The following is a 22,625-nucleotide window of genomic DNA, read 5'->3' as shown; positions in this document are numbered from 1 at the left end:
ATTTATATTTAATGTTCTCTTCTGGGCTAATATCAATAATTTTTTAAATACTTTTCATAAAAAATAAAGTCCTTTGAGACTTATTTTAAATTAAATTTATCAAAGTAACAATAGAATTCATAATTTTTATTTCAAACTTATACTTAATTACTGTGCCTTCGTAATTCTTAAAAAATTATTAAAAGTGTCGCAAAAAGGGTCTGTGTTTTACTTTTGCTATACTGTGTCATGCCTGCTAACTTGATGCCATATCATCTTCAAAATGGTTGATTAAAAAATTATTAATTGAGAGAATCATGCAATCCAATAATGTTACTTCTTTCTTCACACCTTCCAATTTGCATATGTTTTCCTGACTGAGTTTCCTGACTGAGAAGAATATGTTTGACATTTTTTGTGGTTTTTAATCAGTTTACAAAATAAAGTGAAGCTTCTAACATTACTAAAAAATATATGGAGATTTTTCCTTCCTTCCATTACATTCTGATGAAAAACATGTTCTAAGTATGCATAGAGATAAATGCTTAATTATCATTTATGGTTATCAAAAAATATTGGACAATGCACAAGACACTAATGATGTAGCACCTTCAGATATTTTAAATGGTAACTTTTAAATTTGGTGATTCCTGAATGAAAACTTCAGTCATCACTAATACTTTGTCATATTATAACACATTGAGATTTTATATTACCATTATTATTATTTAATAATTATTAGTCATTATCATTCATATAATAATTATTATTAATGTTAGTGGTGGGTTCATGGCAGTGCTATTTGATAATTTCCGCCTTACTTTTCAATTTGTATAGGTATCTTAACATGTGATATTAATTACTGGCTTCATACATAGGTGCCTGATAATAACAATGATCCCTATTAGGTACCCATAACATAAACAAAATCCAATAAGGCCCTCATAAATATCATAGACACTGTAAAAGCTTATATAGTCTCTTTTAAAAGAAAGTATTTTGTCCACCTTAGTACACAAAATATTTTCTGATACTAATAGTTTTTTCTACTCATCTATCTTTATGCCCTAGCTAAAAATGACCATAAGCAAGGCAAAAGTGGCACCTATTAACAAATGGTCAATCACAATTTATTGTTGAGAAGAAAAATTTAGGTTAGGTATATTCATAGAAGCCAAATCAGTTAAAATATGATTAATCTAAATATTCCTAGAACAGTCAAGTCATTTGCTTTCAGTCCTGTGGGTTGGTAATTTACCAATGATTTGGCTGCTACTGCTATTTAAACAGCTGGAAGATCTTGCTTGAAGATCTTGCTGGAAGAACTTGACATGACAAATTAATGAGTTGATTTCTGCATGCAGTTAATTCAGCCTTAGAACATCTATTCATGAGTGTATAAGGTCAGATCCACTCAAACTTCCAATGAGATGCTCAAACATTGGATAAGCACGTATCTAGCATTTTCTGAAAGATTCAATTATGAACTCTGTTGGGTTACAACATTTATCTTTACATAAAATGTTTGATATTAAAGAAAGGAAAATAGCTTACCAATAGTGCTAGAGAATCCTATTTGTGATGCTTCAGCCTTATCACCGAGGAAAGGCAAGTGAGTCACCTGTGTAAGTATACTTTTCAACATGGATGACTTTACCATCATCAAATGTTGGGTTATCTATCCCGGATTTACTCTCACTCTGAAAAATAATAAGTTGGAGGAATTAATCAAAAGTTTTATATATTTCTTAGTAACTGAAATTCAAATGTCGAGATTAAGTGTAACATTATGTTATAGTTTTAGAAGCCACATTCACCCAGATACTTCTAGGCAATATATGTTCATGAAAATCACTCATCAAACAGAAAAGAAGCTATAAAATATATACATGATATCATTTTTCATTAGTTGAGAGAAGAACTAAAATTGTTAAGTTATAGTTACTTACTATCACCCATTTTACAACATGTCTTATTCAAGCTCTTAACCACAACATGAAAAAATTGCACTGGGTGAAACTTTTGGTTAACTGCAGGAATAGGAGAAATAGCATTAATTTTGAAATCTTATTTTGAGAAAGGCTCAATAATAATACAGAAAAAATTTATCAATAATACATAGTCAGTGTTGAATAAATTTTTTTCACCATATTTTCTTTCATCTAATGTGTACTGTGTGACAGGTCAACAATCTTTCTCAAATATTTGTCTACTACCATATATCTTTGTTGAAAATATATCTTTTTTGAACATACATACTAATTTCATTAGCACAATTTAGAGCCTAGAGTACAACATAGTTGGTATCTTTTTACTAAGATTTTCCAATACTGAATTTTGTTATCTCACCCTAGTATTTTTGCCCATTTCTGTAAGAAGGGATGATTTGATGTGAATTGAGAGAACTCAGAGACTTTCACAGGAGGTAAAAATGTGTACTATATCTCTTCCAGATATTTAAGTTACAGTTGAAAAGTAACTCTTTAAGATAAAAACAAACCACAAGAAATTGGAAAGGCATTTAAAATTATAGTATGAGGGAATGAATTAGACCAGATAGCATTTAAAGCATTGAATTGATGAGCATTTTGAATGAAAAAACTATAATTACAATAATTCCAGTACCATTTTCCAAAGCTCCAGCGGAAACATAAGCAAAAAGATTAGTTGGTTTGGAATTTTTTGGCACAAAAGTGTTAAATGCTACCTCATATATTTGGATAACCAATTTACAATTACCTTTATAATCTAGAGGTTTTTGAAATATTTTCTTGTATATTTAATAATCTGGGAAATAAAAAATGCTGGACTCTGTGGATTAAGGATTGAATGGTTATTAAATAGTAACTACACTGGAAGCAAGCATTTAGTAAAAAAATAGATCAGAAGATGCTTGACATATTGGCCTACCTTATCAGACATTTATCAGTTAATATTTATGTTATTTTGTGTTAACTTAAGTAAAAGTATTAATTTTTAAATTATTTTAAATACTGCTGAATAATCATAAATATTTGTATAAAAAAGTCATATCACACAAATAATGATTTCCTATATTCATTCATCCATTAAAAAATTTCACTCATTTTTCACAAAACAAACAATGCCCTCAGCCTGGACTTAAATGGATTTTGATTTCGATTTTTTCTACTTTACAAAGAAACCTCAAATGAAAATGTTAATCTGAACATAAGAATAAACTGATATCAAACTTAGAACTCAATACTGCAAAATCAATCTGAGCATTCAATCAATGAATACCTTCATTCCTGGTCAATAAAAGTAAACACTCTTCAAAAATATTGTTCCGTAGTTGTAAACCAAAACCTCATCTATCAACCGACTATGCAAGCATTCCTCAGTATGTTACAGACATCTACCCTACTTAGCCTGCTCCGTAATGGTAATCCTTCTCTCACTCAGAAAACTGATACACCACTTTCATCTGGCAGCCAGCAGTTGTGCTTAAAAATATTTTGTAAAGAATAGCTGATTTTTATTTCATTGCTTACTTTAGCAGTGCAAACATTGCAAACAGCACTCCTTTTGCAATCCAAGCCACTCAGAATCTAATTTGTAAAAGTTCATAGGCTATCACAAGCACACTGAGAATTTGGGTGGAAAATGTTTTTTATGTTGGAATTCAATGGTTTGAAGGCTCTTTGGACTTTATTTAAGATAACCCATAAGGTAGGTCAGTCACTAATAACCTTCATCCTTGAGTCTAGTGTAAATTATTCTTCCTTCATGATGATTCATTCATAAAAATATAAGGTTTCGTTTTCAAGGGTTGTTGTAACCATTCACATGTATGAATAGAAGGCATACCCTAAGTCCTTTGAACAAGACATGGGTAACCCCCTGGTGCATCTTGTCTCAGTTATAGCACAAAAATTTAACTGTAATATATATCTAAACCTGTAGATCTTTTGTTATGGTGAAGAAGGGAGCTTAAGTTACAAGTCATGAGATTTACACACAAAAATACACCCACGATAGTTTAAAATATTTCTTTAGATGGAAAACGTTTTCCCCAGGCTGAATCTCCCAAACTTCTTGACATTAACTTAAATTCTCAACTTAATTAGGATTCTCATACTGACAGTCTTCTGAAAATACTCAACTCATTTTGTTTTCTTATGCTCATCTCTGCATTATTTGTTTTACTGTTCCTGATAATGTTCTCCATTTAATCTATTATGGTCTTTTTTGCTTTCATATTTTACCTAATACATTACTTTGGGATTCTTCACCTCAAACTGTTTCTGTGTTTAAACTGCAAAAGAAATGTGCATGCTTGATAGCTAATGTCAGTTATGATACCACAAGTCTTCCCCTTTTCTGGAAGTTCAAAGTTTTGCCTCTTCCGTGTATTTATATTTTTACTGTAATTGCACTAGTAAAAAAGAATTTGATACTATTTTCTGGCAATGTTGATGCACTTACTTATAGCACTTGTAAGGTAACTTACATCTTTCTTATGAATGCACTTACTACTCTCACCTCGGGCCCTGTAATATGGGTCTCATTTTTAACAATAATCTACCAACTGAATTAAAAACTTGAACATTCCTTACATTCTTCAAGTTTAAGCTGAAATCCTTCTTGCTGAAAAGAATGCTCTATAGCACCAGTAAATATCTTTTTTCTTGCAAATTTGGTCGTTCCTATTTTATGTGTCCTCTACTAAAAATGCAATTTGTCTTTTTTACTCTCTGGTACTTGGACAGATAAATTATTATTATTACGCTTACAACATAATTTTCATTATCATATGCAAAAATCATAAATTCTAAGAGTCCTCTGAAGTTCTCCTATTGGTTGTGAAGATGATCTTGTAAATGAGTAATTTAAGTCATTAATGAACTACTACTTCTTCATACTTAAAGTGCAAGTTCTTATACATTCATTAATTCAGCCATACTATTTACCATGAACAAAAACAGGAATAAAACAATGGAGTACAAAACTAAAATCACGCAAACCACAACCACATCATATACAACCACTTTTTTGTATGACAAAAGAGACATCCAGGACACCTTTTCTAAGAGTTTCTTTCTCTACAAATTCACATCCTGAAGTGGTAACCTCATTTGTTGTTAAATCACAGCATTGGATTGTGTGAGGTATTAAACTACTGATTAATACTGATTTAAATAAATACATTAGTTATTCAGACAACATGATCAACATCAGTGGATTGAGGCTAGTTAGAAGCTTCACATAACCCAAAATCACAAGGGAGCCCCATAAAGATTAAGTTTATTGAGAAAGCTCCAGATAGAGCAATTGAGTGACTACTCTATGATGGAATAATATTTCAATGATATTCTGTTGCTCACACAGAAACTGGATGCCATCAATGCAGGGATGGATGATAAATTTATTGTGTTTATTGAATATTGAATTGGTTAGGTGATGAGTATAATGCAATGATCAAAGCAATTGAAATAATGGGCGTAAATATCAATAGTTAACACTTTTCATGATCCAATACTGCAAAATAACATTCATTAAGGACAACCTGTTGATAACATGAATTACAATTTGTAATGGCCATGATTACAAATAATTACCTTTGAAGTTTGTGAACAAACTGTTGCTGGACAATATTTTGAGGAAAATTGAATGTACTCATTCAAAATGTTATTTGACTTCAGGTCATGACTCCTTAATCATACCCTACTATGCCTCATTACCAGATTCACTTATATTGCAAATTTTCCAGGGATTTGTATGTTTACTGTCAACTTTCTGCCACATCTTTCTCCTCATTTCTTTCTAATGCTCCAAAACATCATGCAATAACAGTTTCATTTACTTTCATAACCTTTTTCATTTCTTTTTTAATGTTATTGGTTCCATTTCTCAATCTACTTAATCCCTACAGAATCAACAATATTTAAAAAATAGCTTAACTAACACAACTGGAATTATATAGCATGATATTATTGAGAATAGTGAAGCCAATATGAATGTCCGGTGAGCCATATGACCTTAAGTAAATATGTGCACTACACCAAGAAAATAAAAGGAAAATCTAATTGATAGCAAGAGGATTCCTATTCTGTATACAGAGCTATGCTTTGTTTCTATTACAGAACACTCCACTGGCTTCTGTATACATTTTTCCTTTAAAGAACTTATTCGGAGGTGTGGATTTCTGTATGTTCTGTGACTTTAAGAAATCACTGTAGTTCAGATATCTGGTGGAGTAATCACGGCTTCCATAATGCCAATAGTTATTACTTTCTCTATGGTTGAATGCATGCCTTTGATTTTTCAACTTGCATTATTGATTATTTTTTGTAATATATCAGGTAGATATGGAGTACTGAGCTCTTTGCGTTGAATATATCTCTTGGTACCTTGTTATCGAAATTGTATGTACTAATTTCTTCTTTGTTTTTTCATAACACTGCTCAAGCCTTGGAACTACTTTTTCACTTGTTTTTTTGTGGTAAGATCCATTTGTTTCTGCTTACACTTTCATAGGTGCAATTATGCTAACTTTTTTTATCATATACTATACATATTGTATACTTTTAAATAAGGATTGTCTACTTACACATAATAAGATTTGTACTTTTATAGCTGATGTAGATTAAATAGTAAATAATTCAGGTCCATATACCTTTTCATAAAATATTTAGTGGAAAACTTTGCTGATAATTTTTGTGCAAGTACAAATCATGACCTTTTCACAATATTTTATTGATTTCAGCATATTGAAAAATAATTCGATAAAGTACCATTTCTAATTGTAAGTAAAACAAAGTTGCAGATATAAAAAGAGGCACAGAAGATGTGCACAGGTGTCAACTTAATTGTAATTATGAAATACAGTACACATCCCTCCTAATCTGATTGAATATGGCTATATCCAAATTTAGATATATTTTTAACACCATATATTTGATATTAGTAAACTTTTAGTGACTTTTTCATTGAAACTCTCTGACTTGACTAGATTGAATTGTTTCAAAGCACTAGATAGGGGGTTTTATCCTATTATATTTAAATCACACAGCACAGCTCCTTTATTGAGTCAGGTTTTTCGCAATAAGTTAATAGTAAGTTTTTGTAATAAGTGGTGATTCCCTGACATTTCAATATTTCATTGTTCACTAAGTAGCACAATATGAGTATAATTTTTTCACTGCCACAGGTAATTAGCTATTCTTCCCTAGTAGATACCTAGCATCTGAACACAAATGGATGCCACAGTATATTCATTTGGTAAAAATCATAGGTGGAAACCTCCAAAACTACCAACACATATAGTACATCAGTGGACAGGGAAAGACAGTTCTACTTTTACATATTTATATTTATCACAGCAATTCTTAACAATACATCTTATCAGGACATCATCACCATTTTTAGAGTAGTTCAATCAATTAACCCATGGTGCAACAAATTTTGAAAAATGTCTATTTTTTTCAGTTTAATGTTTAGTCATCTAGTAGGATTAGGAAAATTTTGAAAATGAGTAATTGCCATTTCTGACTGACTATTATTCTCTAAAGTGTATTGTGGTTACCATAGAAAAAATGAAATAATTCAGGAATGAAGCTGTCCTATAAGAAGTAATTTAAGTTGAATGCAGCTGAAAATTTAATGTATATTTAATGAGGTTGTTATATGCAATGTAGGTATGATGGTATTAGTGTGCCTTTCACTTCATCCTAATAAATAATTGTTTTTAATATTTGTATATTTACTTTATAGCATAAACTATTGATGGCCATGAGTATGCTTTACTCATTCTTTATTTTTTTATTTTCATATTGTCTAGGAATGTATTTATTTTTCTGGTTTCAAAACATCTGCATACAAAACACTGTTCACATGTGAGCATGTTACAATTAGGTATGTCATATCACTGTATAATGGAATCAATGATGCAAATACATTTTTATTATTTGAGGTTTTGGGGTTAAGTGATAGGGATTTGTTTTAGGTTTTCAATAATTCATGTAATTTGCCATCTCCATAAAAATCAGTAACTTATCACTTCTTGAGATGTAATTAATTTCCCCAGTTTGGAAGGAATTTGTAGCTTCAATAAGCCTAATTAGAGTACCAGTTGACTTGAAAAACCAAGTACTCTCAGGAGCCAGTGCTAAAGTTCATGGCCACCTAAGGAAGCCATCAACCACTCTCTGGGAAATATGCAGTTGGAAGTACAAGATTTCTTTGTGAGTAATGTCTCTCGCAAGGAAGGAGGTCCATGAAGTGTGATATAAGCATGCCATTCTCATATTTGCTTGTCACCCCATTTTTTTATATAATGTACAATGTGTGTACTTAATCGTTGCAGTGCACCCTAGTGAGTAAAGCATTTGGTTACTGACCAGAGGGCTTGAATTCAATTCCCAGTAACTTTGGACACCCTTATCTCCAGCCAAGTTTTGTTATTTTTCAGGTTCAAATGCCTCCTGAGAAGCTGAAGGCAACAAAGTGAATTATTATACCTATCCTAATATGTGACTTTCACACTCTATTATAGGGATTTGTGTAAGGTTAGATCTTTCCCCACCAATGATATGAGCATGTGTACTAATCTTGTTGTTTATATTGATTTGTTCCTCTTCTATAAGTTGGCTTTAGAAACATCTGCTAAATTTATCTGCACATGCTGAATCATGAAGTAGAGACCATTGTATTTAGAATTGACTATTACCATTATATTTATAAAACTTATATAATGGATATATTTTGATATAGTGTAGGAGGTACATCATGCAGGCAGATATGTAATTACATCATTGTTCTCTAAATTTTTAAAAGAGTGATTTTGTGACAGCATGCTTAATCATTTAATAAGTAAGAGACCCATAAACACTCAGTAATCAAAATGGAAAGAAGTTTGGTAGGTGAGGGTAGAGTTCACCCAGTACTAAGCCTGATAGCGAGTGAAATTCTCATTTCAGGGCATGGGGGCCAGTCCCTTTCCCTGTGCCAGTTATGTTTTCCCTGGGAGATCTGGTAACTGAAAAATCATAAAGGTTGGGTGTAGCTGAGAGTGCCCAAATAGGCTTGCCTGGCAATCAAACGTGGGCCCCCTGGTCAGTACCCCTGGACTACTGCGACCCACTATGAGACAGATAATGAATATTTTCATTAAGGGAAAAGGAGTTGGCCGTGGCCTTGAAAAAGGTACTACTCCGACTTTTGCCTTAACAATCATGGAAAACCACGGTTCACCATGATCAGAGTAGCCGGCCTCAGGAATTAAATCCCAGGCCTCCCGAATGCTAGGAGCAGATATATTTTACTATACTGCTGCCTAGCTCGGTGTAAATGTGTATTTTTTGATTGAACACCAAAAAGTCAATTTCAAACAGCATCTTTGCTTAGCAATATCATTTGGTTCTTCTATCATAAATCTGAAATAATGAACTATAATCAGCTGAAAAGGTTTGGTGGTTCCCTATTCAAACATTTCTTTGGAGCTTTCTTGAAAGTTTAGTATGGATAGTTGAGATTATTAACCACCATTCAGTAGTTAAGTACCCATTAGGCCTCAAATCAGTCATATATGCTGTTATTTTTGTAACTTCCCTGTTATTTTTGCCACTAGTTTTGTAAATACCTTGAGTAATGGGGACTGTATATTTTAGTTCTCTTAGGTTCATTCTAAAAAATTAATTGCATTCTGACTCATCTTTTAGAGTAATATAGATGGTGGGCATGCTGTCGCGCTTCTTGGGCTGAAAGTATGTTGTTGCATTAAGCATCAAAGATTGATGGAAATTAATCTAATCTTCCATCTAAAAATAATAATTACTCATATCTTTTGGAGAAAGTTCTACAAAATTTTAATGTGTAGAGCATAATGTGAAATGAAATATTAGGCTTCAACTTCTTAACATTTGTTTATTGCAGTGTTTTTGCTCTTCCAGTCAGAAAATATCAACACAATGGGTAATTTTGGGATTTAGTCCTTGAATTCAGACTGAAAGAAGCTCATTAGGCATTTATTTTCCAGGTCACAGTTATGTTTACAGTAGAATTTTGGAATTCAGCCAAAATATCTTAAGAAACAATACAGGTAGACAAGAAGCCTTTGGCATTTCCTTTGAATTGGAGAATCTGTTCAACAAATATCAGAGAAAGAGGCAACTAGTAAGATTTAATTTCAACTTGTTAGCTCAAGATTAAGATGAAACCTTATGCTACATTGTTGAATGAGTCAGAGTTGAGCTGCTTGCTCTGTTGTTGTTAACCATTGAACCAACCATTTTCAGCCATTTAACTAAAAAAACAGTTTTGATCGATTACTTGTTTGAATGGTACGAAAGGAGGATATGACAAGAATTAAGTATTGTTGGAAGGATTTGTATAGAGTAGAAATATGTGGAATATTTTTGTTACTCAGTTCCATAGGTTACCCCCTGATTGGCTTTCATTTTTTAGTGTTAACCTTGGATTCCTCATAGGCAGTAAATGTCAGAATTCTCTATCATCCAAAGCAAGAACGCGGTAATGGTATCCAGTATTCAAAAGATCATGGTTCATATAAAGGTAAAAGTAGAGGATTTATATTGATATAGATTTTATTCATAAAAAATTATGGACCTTATATCTAGTAGGTAAGTACCTATTTATAATTAAAATACCTAGGCTTTAAAGTCAGTCAATAATGACAGGGTGCTTTTACAAAGATGCTTATTTGAAATCACTTTTAATGTGAGAAAACAGTAATCCATACTTCAACTGTAGTGTATCTTGGTGAAGTTCCCTACGTCACGGGAAAATTAAATTCATCCATTGATATGCTTACAACTTTCCAGCTATTCTAAGCTGTGTAGTATCTATGAGACTGACATAGAGCTGAGGCAACAAAAAAAATCCCAAGCAGATGCTCTAAAAAGTGGGAAATTGATATATCTTTCCCGCTTGAAGAATTGGACAGATTTATAAAACTTACCTATATTTAATAGGTATCACAGAGTTTGTTTTTTTATTTCAATGAACATGAACAAATATTAAAAATGTAGTCAGGAACAGAATACATCACTGCTTCTTCAGGACGGACAGACACATATGTACAACACTCACAAAACACCACAAAAGCACATGTATACAGAATAGAAATTCTAATAATTATCTAGGAACTTTTTTCACATCAATTGACTTAAGGAGTATGACTAAATAAAAACTATTTGTACAATATTTACATGTAGATTCAGATCATCTTCGTATCACAGCTAATAACAGCAAGATAAATTACTCATAGCTATGGCTTTTCTTCAATGTTCTGCTCTTGTTTGGCTCAGGCTTTATACTGAGATGGCATAATACTACTAAATAAGTTCTTGTATGCTCAAAGTCTTGGACTCACATTATTTAGCATAAAATTATGGGGTATTTTTAATATATGAAAATATCACTTTTCCTTCCAGCATAGTAAATTGACTCCATGAAAGTGCAAATTTTCCATATATATGCATGCATATTAACTTTTCAAGTATCTAATACCACATAGTATATTTTCTTACTGCTTTAGTATTACTTGAAAATTTAATTTTTACTTTTATATATATGTTATACATCTAGTTAAATTATAAATAGTTATATATTATCACTTTTCCAACAACTTGTCATGATTCAAATACTGCTCAAAATGCATATGTAAGTAGGTAGGTACCTACCATGTAATACTGTTTCATTATATACTACCATTTTTGCACAAATATATTTTGCACAACTGAATTTTCATTATTCATCTAACTGCAGCAAATTTCATTTATTCTTCCACTGATTCTTCTCTTATAAATATTAGCTTATATCTCACTGCAGTATTAGAAATAAATTACATGCAAACTCATTAAATATCAGTGCAGTTATCAGTGGAAATTTAACTTGCGCAATGAACATAAATGCAATGACAGTTGAAATATCACAATATAAGTTCTGAGATCATATTCTCAGAGGTTTCGAGAGGTCTCAATGAGGGGGGTACATGCCCCGCTCACCTGATTTCTGCTTCTAATTGCCTCTTCTTCCATAGTAGTTGCACCCTTGACCTTTGCTGTGAGACCATAAACATGAATCGCCTGCTTTTGTGGGGTTGATGGTTTAAATATTTGTGGAATATCATCAGTTATCATTTCCTTGGCTGGTTTCTCATCACTGTGAAGGCATGTGTAAAGGAGGCTGACCAAAACACCAACTCCAAACGTAATTGTGGTTGAGAGAAATGAGTGCCACAGGTATGACACCCTGTATAATGCAAAGGCTTCCTCACTAAAATTTGTAAAAGGAATCGACTGGGATTAAAAAAATTTTTTCAAAATGTGACATAAATGGCTTATAACACTTCAGAGCACAATATTAAATATTTTATAGCAAGTGATAGTTATTGATATAATTGCTGTTGAAAGGATGTACCATAAAATAAGTAGGTACATAAAGATTAATAAGTACCTTGCCCTTCGTATCTTTTGCTATCAAAAAGTTACTGCTACATATTTAAAGTTGGTTCACAATCCAGATTCACACTCTGTTAGAATTCAATGCAATATGTTTAACTTAAAGAGTGCAGTATTTACTCGCATATAGAAAATAATGGATAGAGATCGAATGAAATAATTGTTTTGTTATTAGAAGGACTGGTTTTACCAAACTAATTCTAATAGTTTATAAATGCCTTAATAAATAGTAACAAATAATAGTTAATTAACCATTTAATAACAACATTATAAGCAAAGTTGATGCACCCCTATTTCATCAGGGTATATATAAAGAAAAATCTTTATGGTATCCTCAAAGTGTTTGCTATTATTTAGGATAAAAACAACAAAGACCTGATGTTTTGCTTCACCAAAATGATTACTCTTATCTATTAAGAATTGCTTGTCATAGTTTTGAAACTAGATGAAAAAAAAAATATTCCTGAGAGAGAGGATCAGGATGTGCATTCAATGCAGATATCATATGTCCGGTAGTTATTTATTGAATTAGGAGCAGAGTAATATTAATTTATTATAACAAATATTGCACCCTATCTATTATTATAGAATCTGCACAGGAAAACTGGGACCATTTACTGAAAACTACACCCCTATTGTAAATAATTTCAAACACTGTTCCAGTCCTATCTTGAGCATCAATACAACAGATTCTGAATTCTTAAAAACAGTGTACTGTGTTGGAACCATGATTTTATTTGAATGAAACAATGTGAAAGTCTATGGATGGCTTATTGATGTAAAAATTAATACATATTTAATGATTTCTTACATATATTTATAATTCAAGGCTGTGCATTTTCAAATATAAGGGCATAAAATGCTCACCATGAGGAATATTTGGCATAAAATAAAGAATATAATTCCCATTGTAAGATGCCAGAAAGAAAAAGTCATGGCTGACTTTTATTTTCGTAAATTAAAGCTAAATTGGCATCACTTACAATTCTCTAAGTCTGATTTTTAACAACTCATAGAACTTGAAATATCATTGCGGTTTTTTAAATTTGAAATGGAAATAAAACAATTTATGTGGCAAAAGGGGAATTTCATGTGGATCCCAGGAAAAAAATTTTTGTTTTAGATGGAATTAAGGTGACTCCCATTAGGAAATTTCCAGATTTCCAATTGGAAATATGGTGAATTTCATGACTGAATCCACATAAACTCCACCTTAGGATCCACCTTACATTTCCACCAAAAATTAAAAAAAAGAGTTTCACATATAACCCTCTATGATGTTCTTGCTGGGTAACTTGCTCTGATCTGAAGCATATTAATACTCTCAGGACAATTCAACATTAAAGCTCACCTCTATATCATTTTTAGTTTAGTAAAATAATTCTAAATACTGACCTTTGTGATGATACTGTTGGAATTGTGATATTGAGTGCACTTGCACAACCATCAATATTAGTTGGTAGGGTGTCATATACATGGTATCCAGATTCCACAGATATTTGCCCACCAGCAGTCATCCATCCAACAATACTTACTCCAGATAATAGCCCAACAGCAGCACCCTGTTAAAGAAATGCTTTCTGTTAAAATTGTGAAATGAACAGAAAATTCATCCCACTAATATCTGTAAATTTGGTATCCTGAATTTACTTATGAGATTTATGTTTATCATAAGTCTCTAGTAAAATATTACCAAAATTATATTATTAGCATGTAGTCTTGAAGGGATCAGCTTGATAAAAAATAATGTATTGACCTGCAAAATTCCTGATGGCATACATTTTTTTATCTAATTATAATGAAATGGTCAGTTAAAAGCTATATAATGCATGATAGGCTGGTACTCACAACGGAATTAGCTGCTGGAACAAACATTCCAAGAATAAATACCCCCAAAAGGGATCCAGTAAAGAAACTTGATAGTGAAATGGCAACCTGAAATAAAACAAATATTATGTCAAAACAATAGTGCGAATGACTGAAAGAGGAACTTGATCAAAGATATTACAAAAATCTAAATCTCATCTACATTCACACTCACTGAAAAGTGCAAATTACAAAACAATTTGAATCCTATGAATTTCTCTCTTTTTATGTAAGCAGTAAGGCTCATTAATCAAAATACTTACTGGTACAAGTCCTCCCATATAAGGAACCAAAAATACAACAGCATATGACAAAAGACCAAATCCCAAAGCAAGGGCTTTAACTGTTAGGGCAGATGCCCTTTCAGACAAGCGGAAATTTAGCAATGCTGATTTTGGAACACTCCCGGCCTGAGATCCTTTTGAAAGATTGCCTTCTGCAGAGCCACCAGTTAACTCAGCAAACCAGATTGCAGCTAAGGAGTTCACTCCTGTTGATACAGTACTGCAAGAAAAAATGACAAATTCTAGATTTATTCAAATTGATATGGTGCTATAAGATTTTAATTGTAAGACCATTCCTTGTTTAGGAAATATTAACCTATGAAATACTCTGTTTGTAACCTAAATTTGAATTTAAGTGATGTTTATAAAAAAAATTTGACAAGGCCTCAAAGCCTCATCTTCTCTAGCCTTCAGCCAATTTAAAATATTTCCTTTGATAAGTCAAATTTAGTCTGCTGAGTAGTTTCTAAATTAATTAAGAGCATTTGTAATTTTGAAAATGCTTTAAAAATGACTGCAACTAATAGACTAACCTAAGGCCAGCACTGAAGATTCCGGAGACAAAAAGTCCTGGGAAGCCTGGGAAATCACCCAACGAATCCATCACAAACAATGGAAATAGCTGGTCTGGTTTTTGGATCACCTATAATAAAGAATGATAAAGAATTTTACCTGGGAACATTGTAGTTTTAACCAAATCAAAATTGTTAATGGTGAGTATATATGTAACATATTAAATCTTGGGAAGATAAAGTTTTGCAATAAATTATCCATTAGATTAGTGGCATAGCTTAAATATGAGAAGACTCAAACAATTATGCTTAACATGATCTTGTGATATACAAGTTAGTTCATTGATTGTAACAATTCAGGGGAAGAAACAAGTCTTTCTGCCATATTAGTGACTACCCTATCCAGGGAATACATAATTATCTTAAATTAAGAGAGGTGAGGGCCATAGTTAATTCATAATTTACTACATATTCTCCCACTGCTTTTCTGTAATCCATTCAATATGGATCATTTTCCCACACCATTAAGTCATATGTTTCTTACCTTTGTTAAAAGTGGATCACAGTCATAGTAAGCAGCATAAATAAGCATGCCAGCATAAACAGTCAATAAGGAAACCAAAGTCCACCCTGTAGCATTGATCCATAGCATCCTGAAGAATAAATATTGAAATTAGACACAAATAAAATATGCTACATTATGTTTTGATGATTTTCATGTCCTACAATCTCTTACTTTTACAATGATAATTACAGTAGCAAAATAAAGATAAAAAATAAAGTTAAAAATAAGAAAGGTACTCACGTTCGGGCTTGTTCCACAGTAGCAACAGAGAGGTATCTTTGAACTTGAAGTTGATTTGCTCCATATGTGCCAATGTGAAGGCATCCAACACCCAACACAACAGACCAGATGGTGTACCTATCTGTTGGATCTGGATTCCAACTAGTAGAGAGAAAAAAAATCATTTGGTCAATCATTTCTGTAATGATTAAAAGATTTTTAAAGTTATTGAAGTATGCCCGTTTGCAGTTCATAATTTTTAGAGGATGGGATTCAATTTCAAAATCCAAATATATATACTACCTTGATCAAAAAGTTCCCGGAATAACCACCGTGTGCCGCTCCCATCGTTCCAATTTGAGTTCTGTTTTTTTTTGTTAAATTGGTACATCTGTTGTTGATATTCCCTTTAAATCTTAGTGTCATAACTTGACATTTGCAAAAGTTACGTAGCCAAGAGTACATCTATCTCTGTGTGTGTTGGCGATTTTTTACAATTTCAGAAATGGATTTAAATTTGCAACAACGAACTTGTATTAAATTTTGCGTAAAAAACGGATTTAGTGGCGCACGGACGTTGGAAATGTTGGAAAAGTGTTTCGGCAACGATTCTCTAAAAAAAACGGTCGTTTACCAGTGGCACGAGCGGTTCAGAAGTGGTCGTGAGTCAATCGAAGATGATGAACGCAGTGGCAGACCATCGACATCGAAAGTCGGTGAAAAAATTGATAAAGTAAAAGAAATGTTGGTCAATAACCGCAAATTAACCATCAGAGAAATAGCGGAGGACTTGAACATTGCCTATGGATCCGCCCAAGACATTGTGGTTAATGATTTGGGTTTCCGTCGTGTAGCAGCAAAAGACCTCAATTTCATGCAAAAAAGAGACCGTGTTGACGTCGCAAAAGACATGATTTGCGAGGCTGAATCCGATCCCACATTCATCAAAAGGATCATTACTGGAGACGAGACGTGGGTTTATGAGTACGACACGCAATCCAGACATCAGGCAAGTGAATGGCGTTCACCAAATGAGCCGAGACCAAAAAAACCACGTCGTTTTCAGTCAAAAAAGAAGGCAATGCTGACGGTTTTCATGGATTACAACGGTGTAGTGCATCATGAATTTTTGCCAGAAGGCCAGACAGTAAACAAAGAGTATTATTTGGGCGTTATGAGACGTTTGCGTGAAGCAATTCGCCGAAAGAGACCAGAAATGTGGGCAGAAAACTCGTGGATTTTGCACCATGATAACGCACCGTCGCACAGTGCTATCATTATTCGTAATTTTTTGACGAAAAATGCAACAAATACCATCCAACAGCCACCGAATTCACCTGATTTGGCTCCCTGTGACTTCTTTCTGTTCAATCGAGTTAAAAAACCATTACGGGGAACGCGTTTTAGCAGCCGAGAGGAAGTAATGGAAAAATCGTAGGAAGCACTGATGGACATACCGAAAACCGAATATAAAAAATGTTTCGAGGATTGGATCAAGCGCTGGCATAAGTGTGTTGCAGTCGATGGGGATTACTTTGAAGGGGACAATATAGATTTAGATGAATAAACTTGTATTTTTAATTTTCTGAATAAATTCCGGGAAATTTTTGATCAAGGTAGTATGTTTTAATTTATATTGATCTCAGAAAAGAGTTGAGGGTATAGGCGACCATTGTTTCCTTCATAAACAATCTGAAATTTATGGTGCTTTTATATGAAGTCTTATTGCACATTAAGAAAAATATATCTATAAAATAAAGATCTGTACTGGATAGGACAAGGAAGTTGTGCAAATTTAAGTAATTTTATATTTGAAACAACTTATGAAGAGCCCTGCATGCTCATTTGGGCTTCTCTATTAATGGCTTGATGGAAAACCAAGTTTAAAAATATATCAGACTTATTATGTTTCCCAAAAATATTGACACTTACTTGAAAAATATGTTCCTTCCAGAGGCTTCATTTCGTTCCCATACAGTAGCAATCCCTCCTAGATCAATGGTACCTTTTATGAGAACTGCTACCATAGAGCCATACAAAATGGCCACTTGGAATGTGTCAGTCCAAACCACTGCCTTCATGCCACCCTAATAAAAAATATATCTTCAGAATGCCATAACTTTTGAAGCATACCATAAAATACAGTAACCACATAATAAAGAATTTTAGGCATTTTATTTCAACAAAATGCCATGAAACTTACTAGGGTCGTATAGAAAATGCAGACTACATACATCACTGTCACTACAATTTCAGTGCTTATACCAGTAACTGTAAAGTAAATGTAAAACATAACAATTGGAGTCTTATAAACTAAACCAAACAAATTCACAGTGACATATATGTAAATGTGTGCTATGCAAAGCATAAGTTAAATGCAAAAAAGCAAAGGCATTCTCAATCCTATTACACTCAAAACCCTCTTTTTTATGAAAATATTTTCTATAATGTGAAGTTTAACCCTTTTTAGACTGTTTCAAGGTAGAAAGGGGTTTCAAACCATATTTGATTAACTGAAAATGTGCCCGTTATGTCCCCAGCACTCATTCAATAACGGTAGAAGTTTTTTGACCACCAAATACACCACAAAAAACTTTCAAATTGCTTTATAGGTGACTGAGGTGAAATTTGGTTTGATATTTAAAGAAATAATCGTATTAATATATTAGGGACATTTTTATATTTCATCCTATATTTATTCATTAAAAGAAGCAAATGATGACTTAAGCTACTTTTAAACTGACAATTAGCACAATGGTTCAAATACATTACATAGGTAATCAGGAAGAAATATCAAACTTGTGAGTCTTATAAACATTATGGAGCAATTTTGAAGGAAAGGAATAGTTCCTACCTTGATGTAAGGCCAGTGCTGGAGCGTAAAGAACTAGGGCAAGATATAGCACCTGTAAGGAAAAAGCAGTTGATTAAACATTTTAAACTATAGACATCAGGTCATAACATCTGGTTATGAAGCTAATATTTTATCCCAATAATATTTGATACATTATAAAAAAACTTCTTAGGTATTTCAATATCTTACAGAATATTCAGGACATTTATAGTAGAAGAAAGTACCAAATTCTTTATCTGTTTCATTAAATTGAACAAGGGGGGACATTTGGAAAAAAAACTTAGCATAGAAAGTTTTTTCAAAGAATGTGAGTTGTGGAACATGAAGGTAAAAGGGTATTTAGAAATTAAAAAATATAATTTACCATTTGGAATGAGAACAGCAATGAAGCCATGAGCTGCACCCAACGATTAAACCTAAGGCCAAAGTACTGAAAAGAAATGGATTCGATAACTATTAAATACATATATTAATATTTTCATAATGTAATGGCTTACTAAATTTTGAATAACTCACAGGAATTAAGAAATGCAGTAATTTTAGATGAGATAGGCACTCACCTCATATGCAGATGTGACTCTAAGCTTGTGGAAAAGAGGGACAAACACATAACCAGCTATGGGTACGACAAAAAATGCTGCCAATCCAAACATCCACATCTGAGTTCCAAACATGTACACTTCAGCAGGTTGTCCCATGAGAGTAATTGATGACAGAAAGCTGTGAAAAAACCAATGCAAGTATGGCCTTAGGCAAAGAAATACTTTTAGAGTGTTCTAAAATGGGAAATTAAAATAAATTGTTAATTTAATGATATCATAAGTTACTGACACATAGTAAGTTATAGCCATTTTAAGTTAGCCAGAAAACATTTAGAAATAAATTAAGAAGCCTAAAATCTTGATAAAAGGGCATATTAGATCAACAATTAAAATTTGCACAACAAAATAAACTGCCTTTGAATTTAATGAAGTAATCATAGGATACAAATTAAGCCCTGAAATTAATATTTATACGATGCAGCTAGATTTTAAGAATACATTTGCTTCTTAAAATTATGATGAAGTAAGTAAATATTGCAATTAAATTCTCACCAAACAAGCTCTTGTTGAAGGGTGTTACACTATCTTACACTCATTTTATGCCTTTTATTTAACAGTCTGTGCCACAAGGAGGAGTGATTTATTGGAAGTTTCTACAGTCTTCCAATATGCTGGTAAAAGGTTCTCTTTAATAAAACTTTAGGAAACGAGATTTTTGTAGATTTAAGAAATATATTCCCATTTAATATGATACATGAAAAAACTATAAGCATTTAAAAAGGAGACATAAATTCCATTTTTTTGAGCTTGTGTCTTAGTGGGTTGGCTAGAGTGAATGTAACTTAAATTCTTCTGATTACATTGCATCAGGCAAAATTGAATTAAGTGAATAATTCTAATATCATTGAAACCTGGACACGTTATTTGGGAATGTTATAGTAATTCCTTTATTTAAGCATGCAACGTTCACCACCAGCATGCTCATCTAATTGAATACTTTGCAAATTGCCTAACTTGACTTATTCTCTGTTTTCCAGTAAAAATTTAATAATCCACTTATTAAATATGTATTAATTAATCTGCAAACCTGTTAAGACTGCAAGAAAAATAAATCCAGTCGCAAGGTTTCATTAAAAACAGTGATTTCAAAAAGAGCAAGAATTTATAAGGATATATTACAGATTCAGGTGTGTAGTTCCATTTTAATAGAAATGAGGACTGCTACAATTTTCCACCAAATAAAAATTTATTCATGACCAGTTTCCACTCAACATTTTCAAGTGAAGCTCTCACTATAGAGGTCCAATATAGAGGTACATATATATTTTAAATATAGGAGGTGGGGAAACCAGGGTGTCTCCACGTGCTGGATGGTGTTAGGTGAGTGGAAAAAACCGAAGCTCTGGGGATGGGATAAAAAAGGGTGAAAAGTGGGGGTGCAGGTTAAGGGTTTGTAGAGGAGGAGGGTAAGACAAAAGGAATACGAAGAGACTAGTTGGAAACAGGTCGTCAATAAATTTATATTTTGTGAAAAATTTCAGCCGTCTTCATCTCTGTCAATATATAAGGATATTTAATTAAAACACAAAATTATATTATGAAATACCGGAAACTGTAATTAACAATTATTAGGCTAGTATGTTGTAGGTCGATATATTAAGCTTCTTTTCCCTTGGAAATAACTTCCCTTTCTCCCATCAAAAAACCATCGCACAATATAAAATCATAAAATATGAAAGTTCAAAATAAATAGGAAGGCTACCAGTAAAATAACAAATACACAAGGGAAAATTAAGGTTTTCCGTCGCTTTAAAAAGTCTTCAGAACCACCTAGAGCTAAGTACAGTCCAAAAATGGTATTAATGACGACGGTAAAAATTCATCTCAAAACGAGTAATACTTGTAAGAGATTACGAAGAAATATAAGTAAATTATCCAGGGAACACTTTGAATTCCCAATTATGTTATTTCATTTGATCATTACTTTAGAAATTTAAAGTTTTTCATATCCCATATGGGGAATGAAAAAGTGTGAAGACAGGGAGACAACTTTATAACACAGACATTGGTTCAATAATGAGATTTTTTCCTTCTGAACCCAATGATCTTGATGGTTGTTGAAAAATAACTCGCTCTTAATTTTATTCGATAATTTTAAATGCACCTTTCTTTTCATGCAGGCATGCAAGTTGTAAGTAGGTACTTACTTTCTTCTTCCAGGTTACGTCGGTAGTTGAAACTCAATTCTCTTAAAACCGAAAGCATTTTGGAGACGAAAAATTAGGTTGCTCTCGGTTCAAAGTTTTCGCCGCGGATCGCCGTCGATCCGCGGCAATCAAAGTCGCCGGGATATTTACACCGAGTTCCTCAATCGCGCCCGTAGCACTTCTGCTACCTCTTGCGCTTAAAAAGTCAAAAACAAATTCCCTATTCTCATTTTCACGCCTCGAAACCCGATATGTTTACTTTCACAAAGAAAAATTACAACCTTGAACGATCTATGGTACCTAAACATTTTTTAAATATTGTAATTGATACAAATAAGAGTTGATAAGATAAGAAACTAGTCTAGGAAAATTCACAACTTTGATCTGAAAGAGTACGAAGTAAAGTGTGCGGGCTGATCAGAAGAGCTGACAGATAAGCTGAGACTGAGTGCCCGACGGAGAGACAATGAGCGAGTCGAAGCTTCCGTCCTATCTTATATAGCTCTGGCTACCTTGAAAACCTTTCATTAAAAAAAGGAATTAACGAGGAAAACGAATATTTCCCAATCACTTTTGTTCTGGGCATCGTAAGGAAAAATGGATTCCGTTGCGCGTCTCTTAACTCCCACACCACTGATTGGCTTCCTCCCTACCTGATCGCTTCCCTCTCCACCCACTCTATCCCCTTCCAGAATTTCCGCGTTACTTGGTAAGGGCGCGAACGGTAGCAAGGTCGATCGCACGCGCCCTTCTCAAGTCGCACCTAGCTCCTGCAGGCGAAAAAAGAAGCGGGGGAGGAGGATAGGGAAAGAGGACAACAGTGGTGAAAGCACGCCCCGCTCCTCACATGGATGGGAACTGCCCATAATTACGATTGCATAAGGAGTTGATTAAATCAGGAAACCATGTGGATATCATGCATAAGGCTGAGAGGGAAACAATTAATAGCGCCGATAGCATCTAATCAGTCAACCGACGTAGTGAAAGGTATTAGACATTTTAAATACATTGCTTTTATAATGTGACATGGGTTCTGACTTCCGGATATGGCGTCATATGATACAAATGAAATGCATTATTTGAAGGAAAAAGGTGTTCAATGAAAAAACCGAATAATGTTACAAAGTTTTAACTTGTAGTCACTTATTCCTGAT

At 33.0% G+C, this 22,625-nt stretch overlaps 1 protein-coding gene across 6 annotated transcripts in view; it reads right to left on the bottom strand.

Annotated features, from left to right (window-relative positions):
- Positions 1 to 22,625, bottom strand: part of LOC139700100 (sodium-coupled monocarboxylate transporter 1-like) — a 105,418-nt gene that overhangs the window by 2,968 nt on the left and 79,825 nt on the right. For 4 of the 6 annotated variants that reach the window (XM_071598616.1, XM_071598619.1, XM_071598620.1 and 1 more), the window contains exons 3-16: positions 19,283 to 19,442; positions 19,087 to 19,152; positions 18,723 to 18,774; positions 18,072 to 18,139; positions 17,801 to 17,955; positions 15,890 to 16,030; positions 15,629 to 15,737; positions 15,106 to 15,215; positions 14,552 to 14,792; positions 14,271 to 14,357; positions 13,818 to 13,984; positions 11,967 to 12,237; positions 1,534 to 1,679; positions 1 to 1,446 (exon numbers count right to left, since the gene is read on the bottom strand). The exon at positions 1 to 1,446 is cut by the window's left edge and continues 669 nt beyond it. In XM_071598616.1, the coding sequence (XP_071454717.1) occupies positions 1,575 to 1,679; positions 11,967 to 12,237; positions 13,818 to 13,984; positions 14,271 to 14,357; positions 14,552 to 14,792; positions 15,106 to 15,215; positions 15,629 to 15,737; positions 15,890 to 16,030; positions 17,801 to 17,955; positions 18,072 to 18,139; positions 18,723 to 18,774; positions 19,087 to 19,152; positions 19,283 to 19,442 (1,732 nt within the window). In that variant the 3' untranslated portion in view covers positions 1 to 1,446; positions 1,534 to 1,574. Of the gene's footprint in view, positions 1,447 to 1,533; positions 1,680 to 11,966; positions 12,238 to 13,817; positions 13,985 to 14,270; positions 14,358 to 14,551; positions 14,793 to 15,105; positions 15,216 to 15,628; positions 15,738 to 15,889; positions 16,031 to 17,800; positions 17,956 to 18,071; positions 18,140 to 18,722; positions 18,775 to 19,086; positions 19,153 to 19,282; positions 19,443 to 21,471; positions 21,647 to 22,625 lie in introns of those variants that run through there. The other 2 variants (XM_071598621.1, XM_071598617.1) reach the window with 2 other exon arrangements.

Source organism: Hetaerina americana, unplaced genomic scaffold (genome assembly GCF_022747635.1).
Source record: "Hetaerina americana unplaced genomic scaffold, ioHetAmer1.1.p SCAF_10, whole genome shotgun sequence".
In the NCBI taxonomy this organism is placed as follows: Eukaryota; Metazoa; Arthropoda; class Insecta; order Odonata; family Calopterygidae; genus Hetaerina; species Hetaerina americana.
The sequence above is the reverse complement of the archived record's forward strand: the minus strand, read 5'-3'. Positions and strand labels throughout refer to the sequence as shown.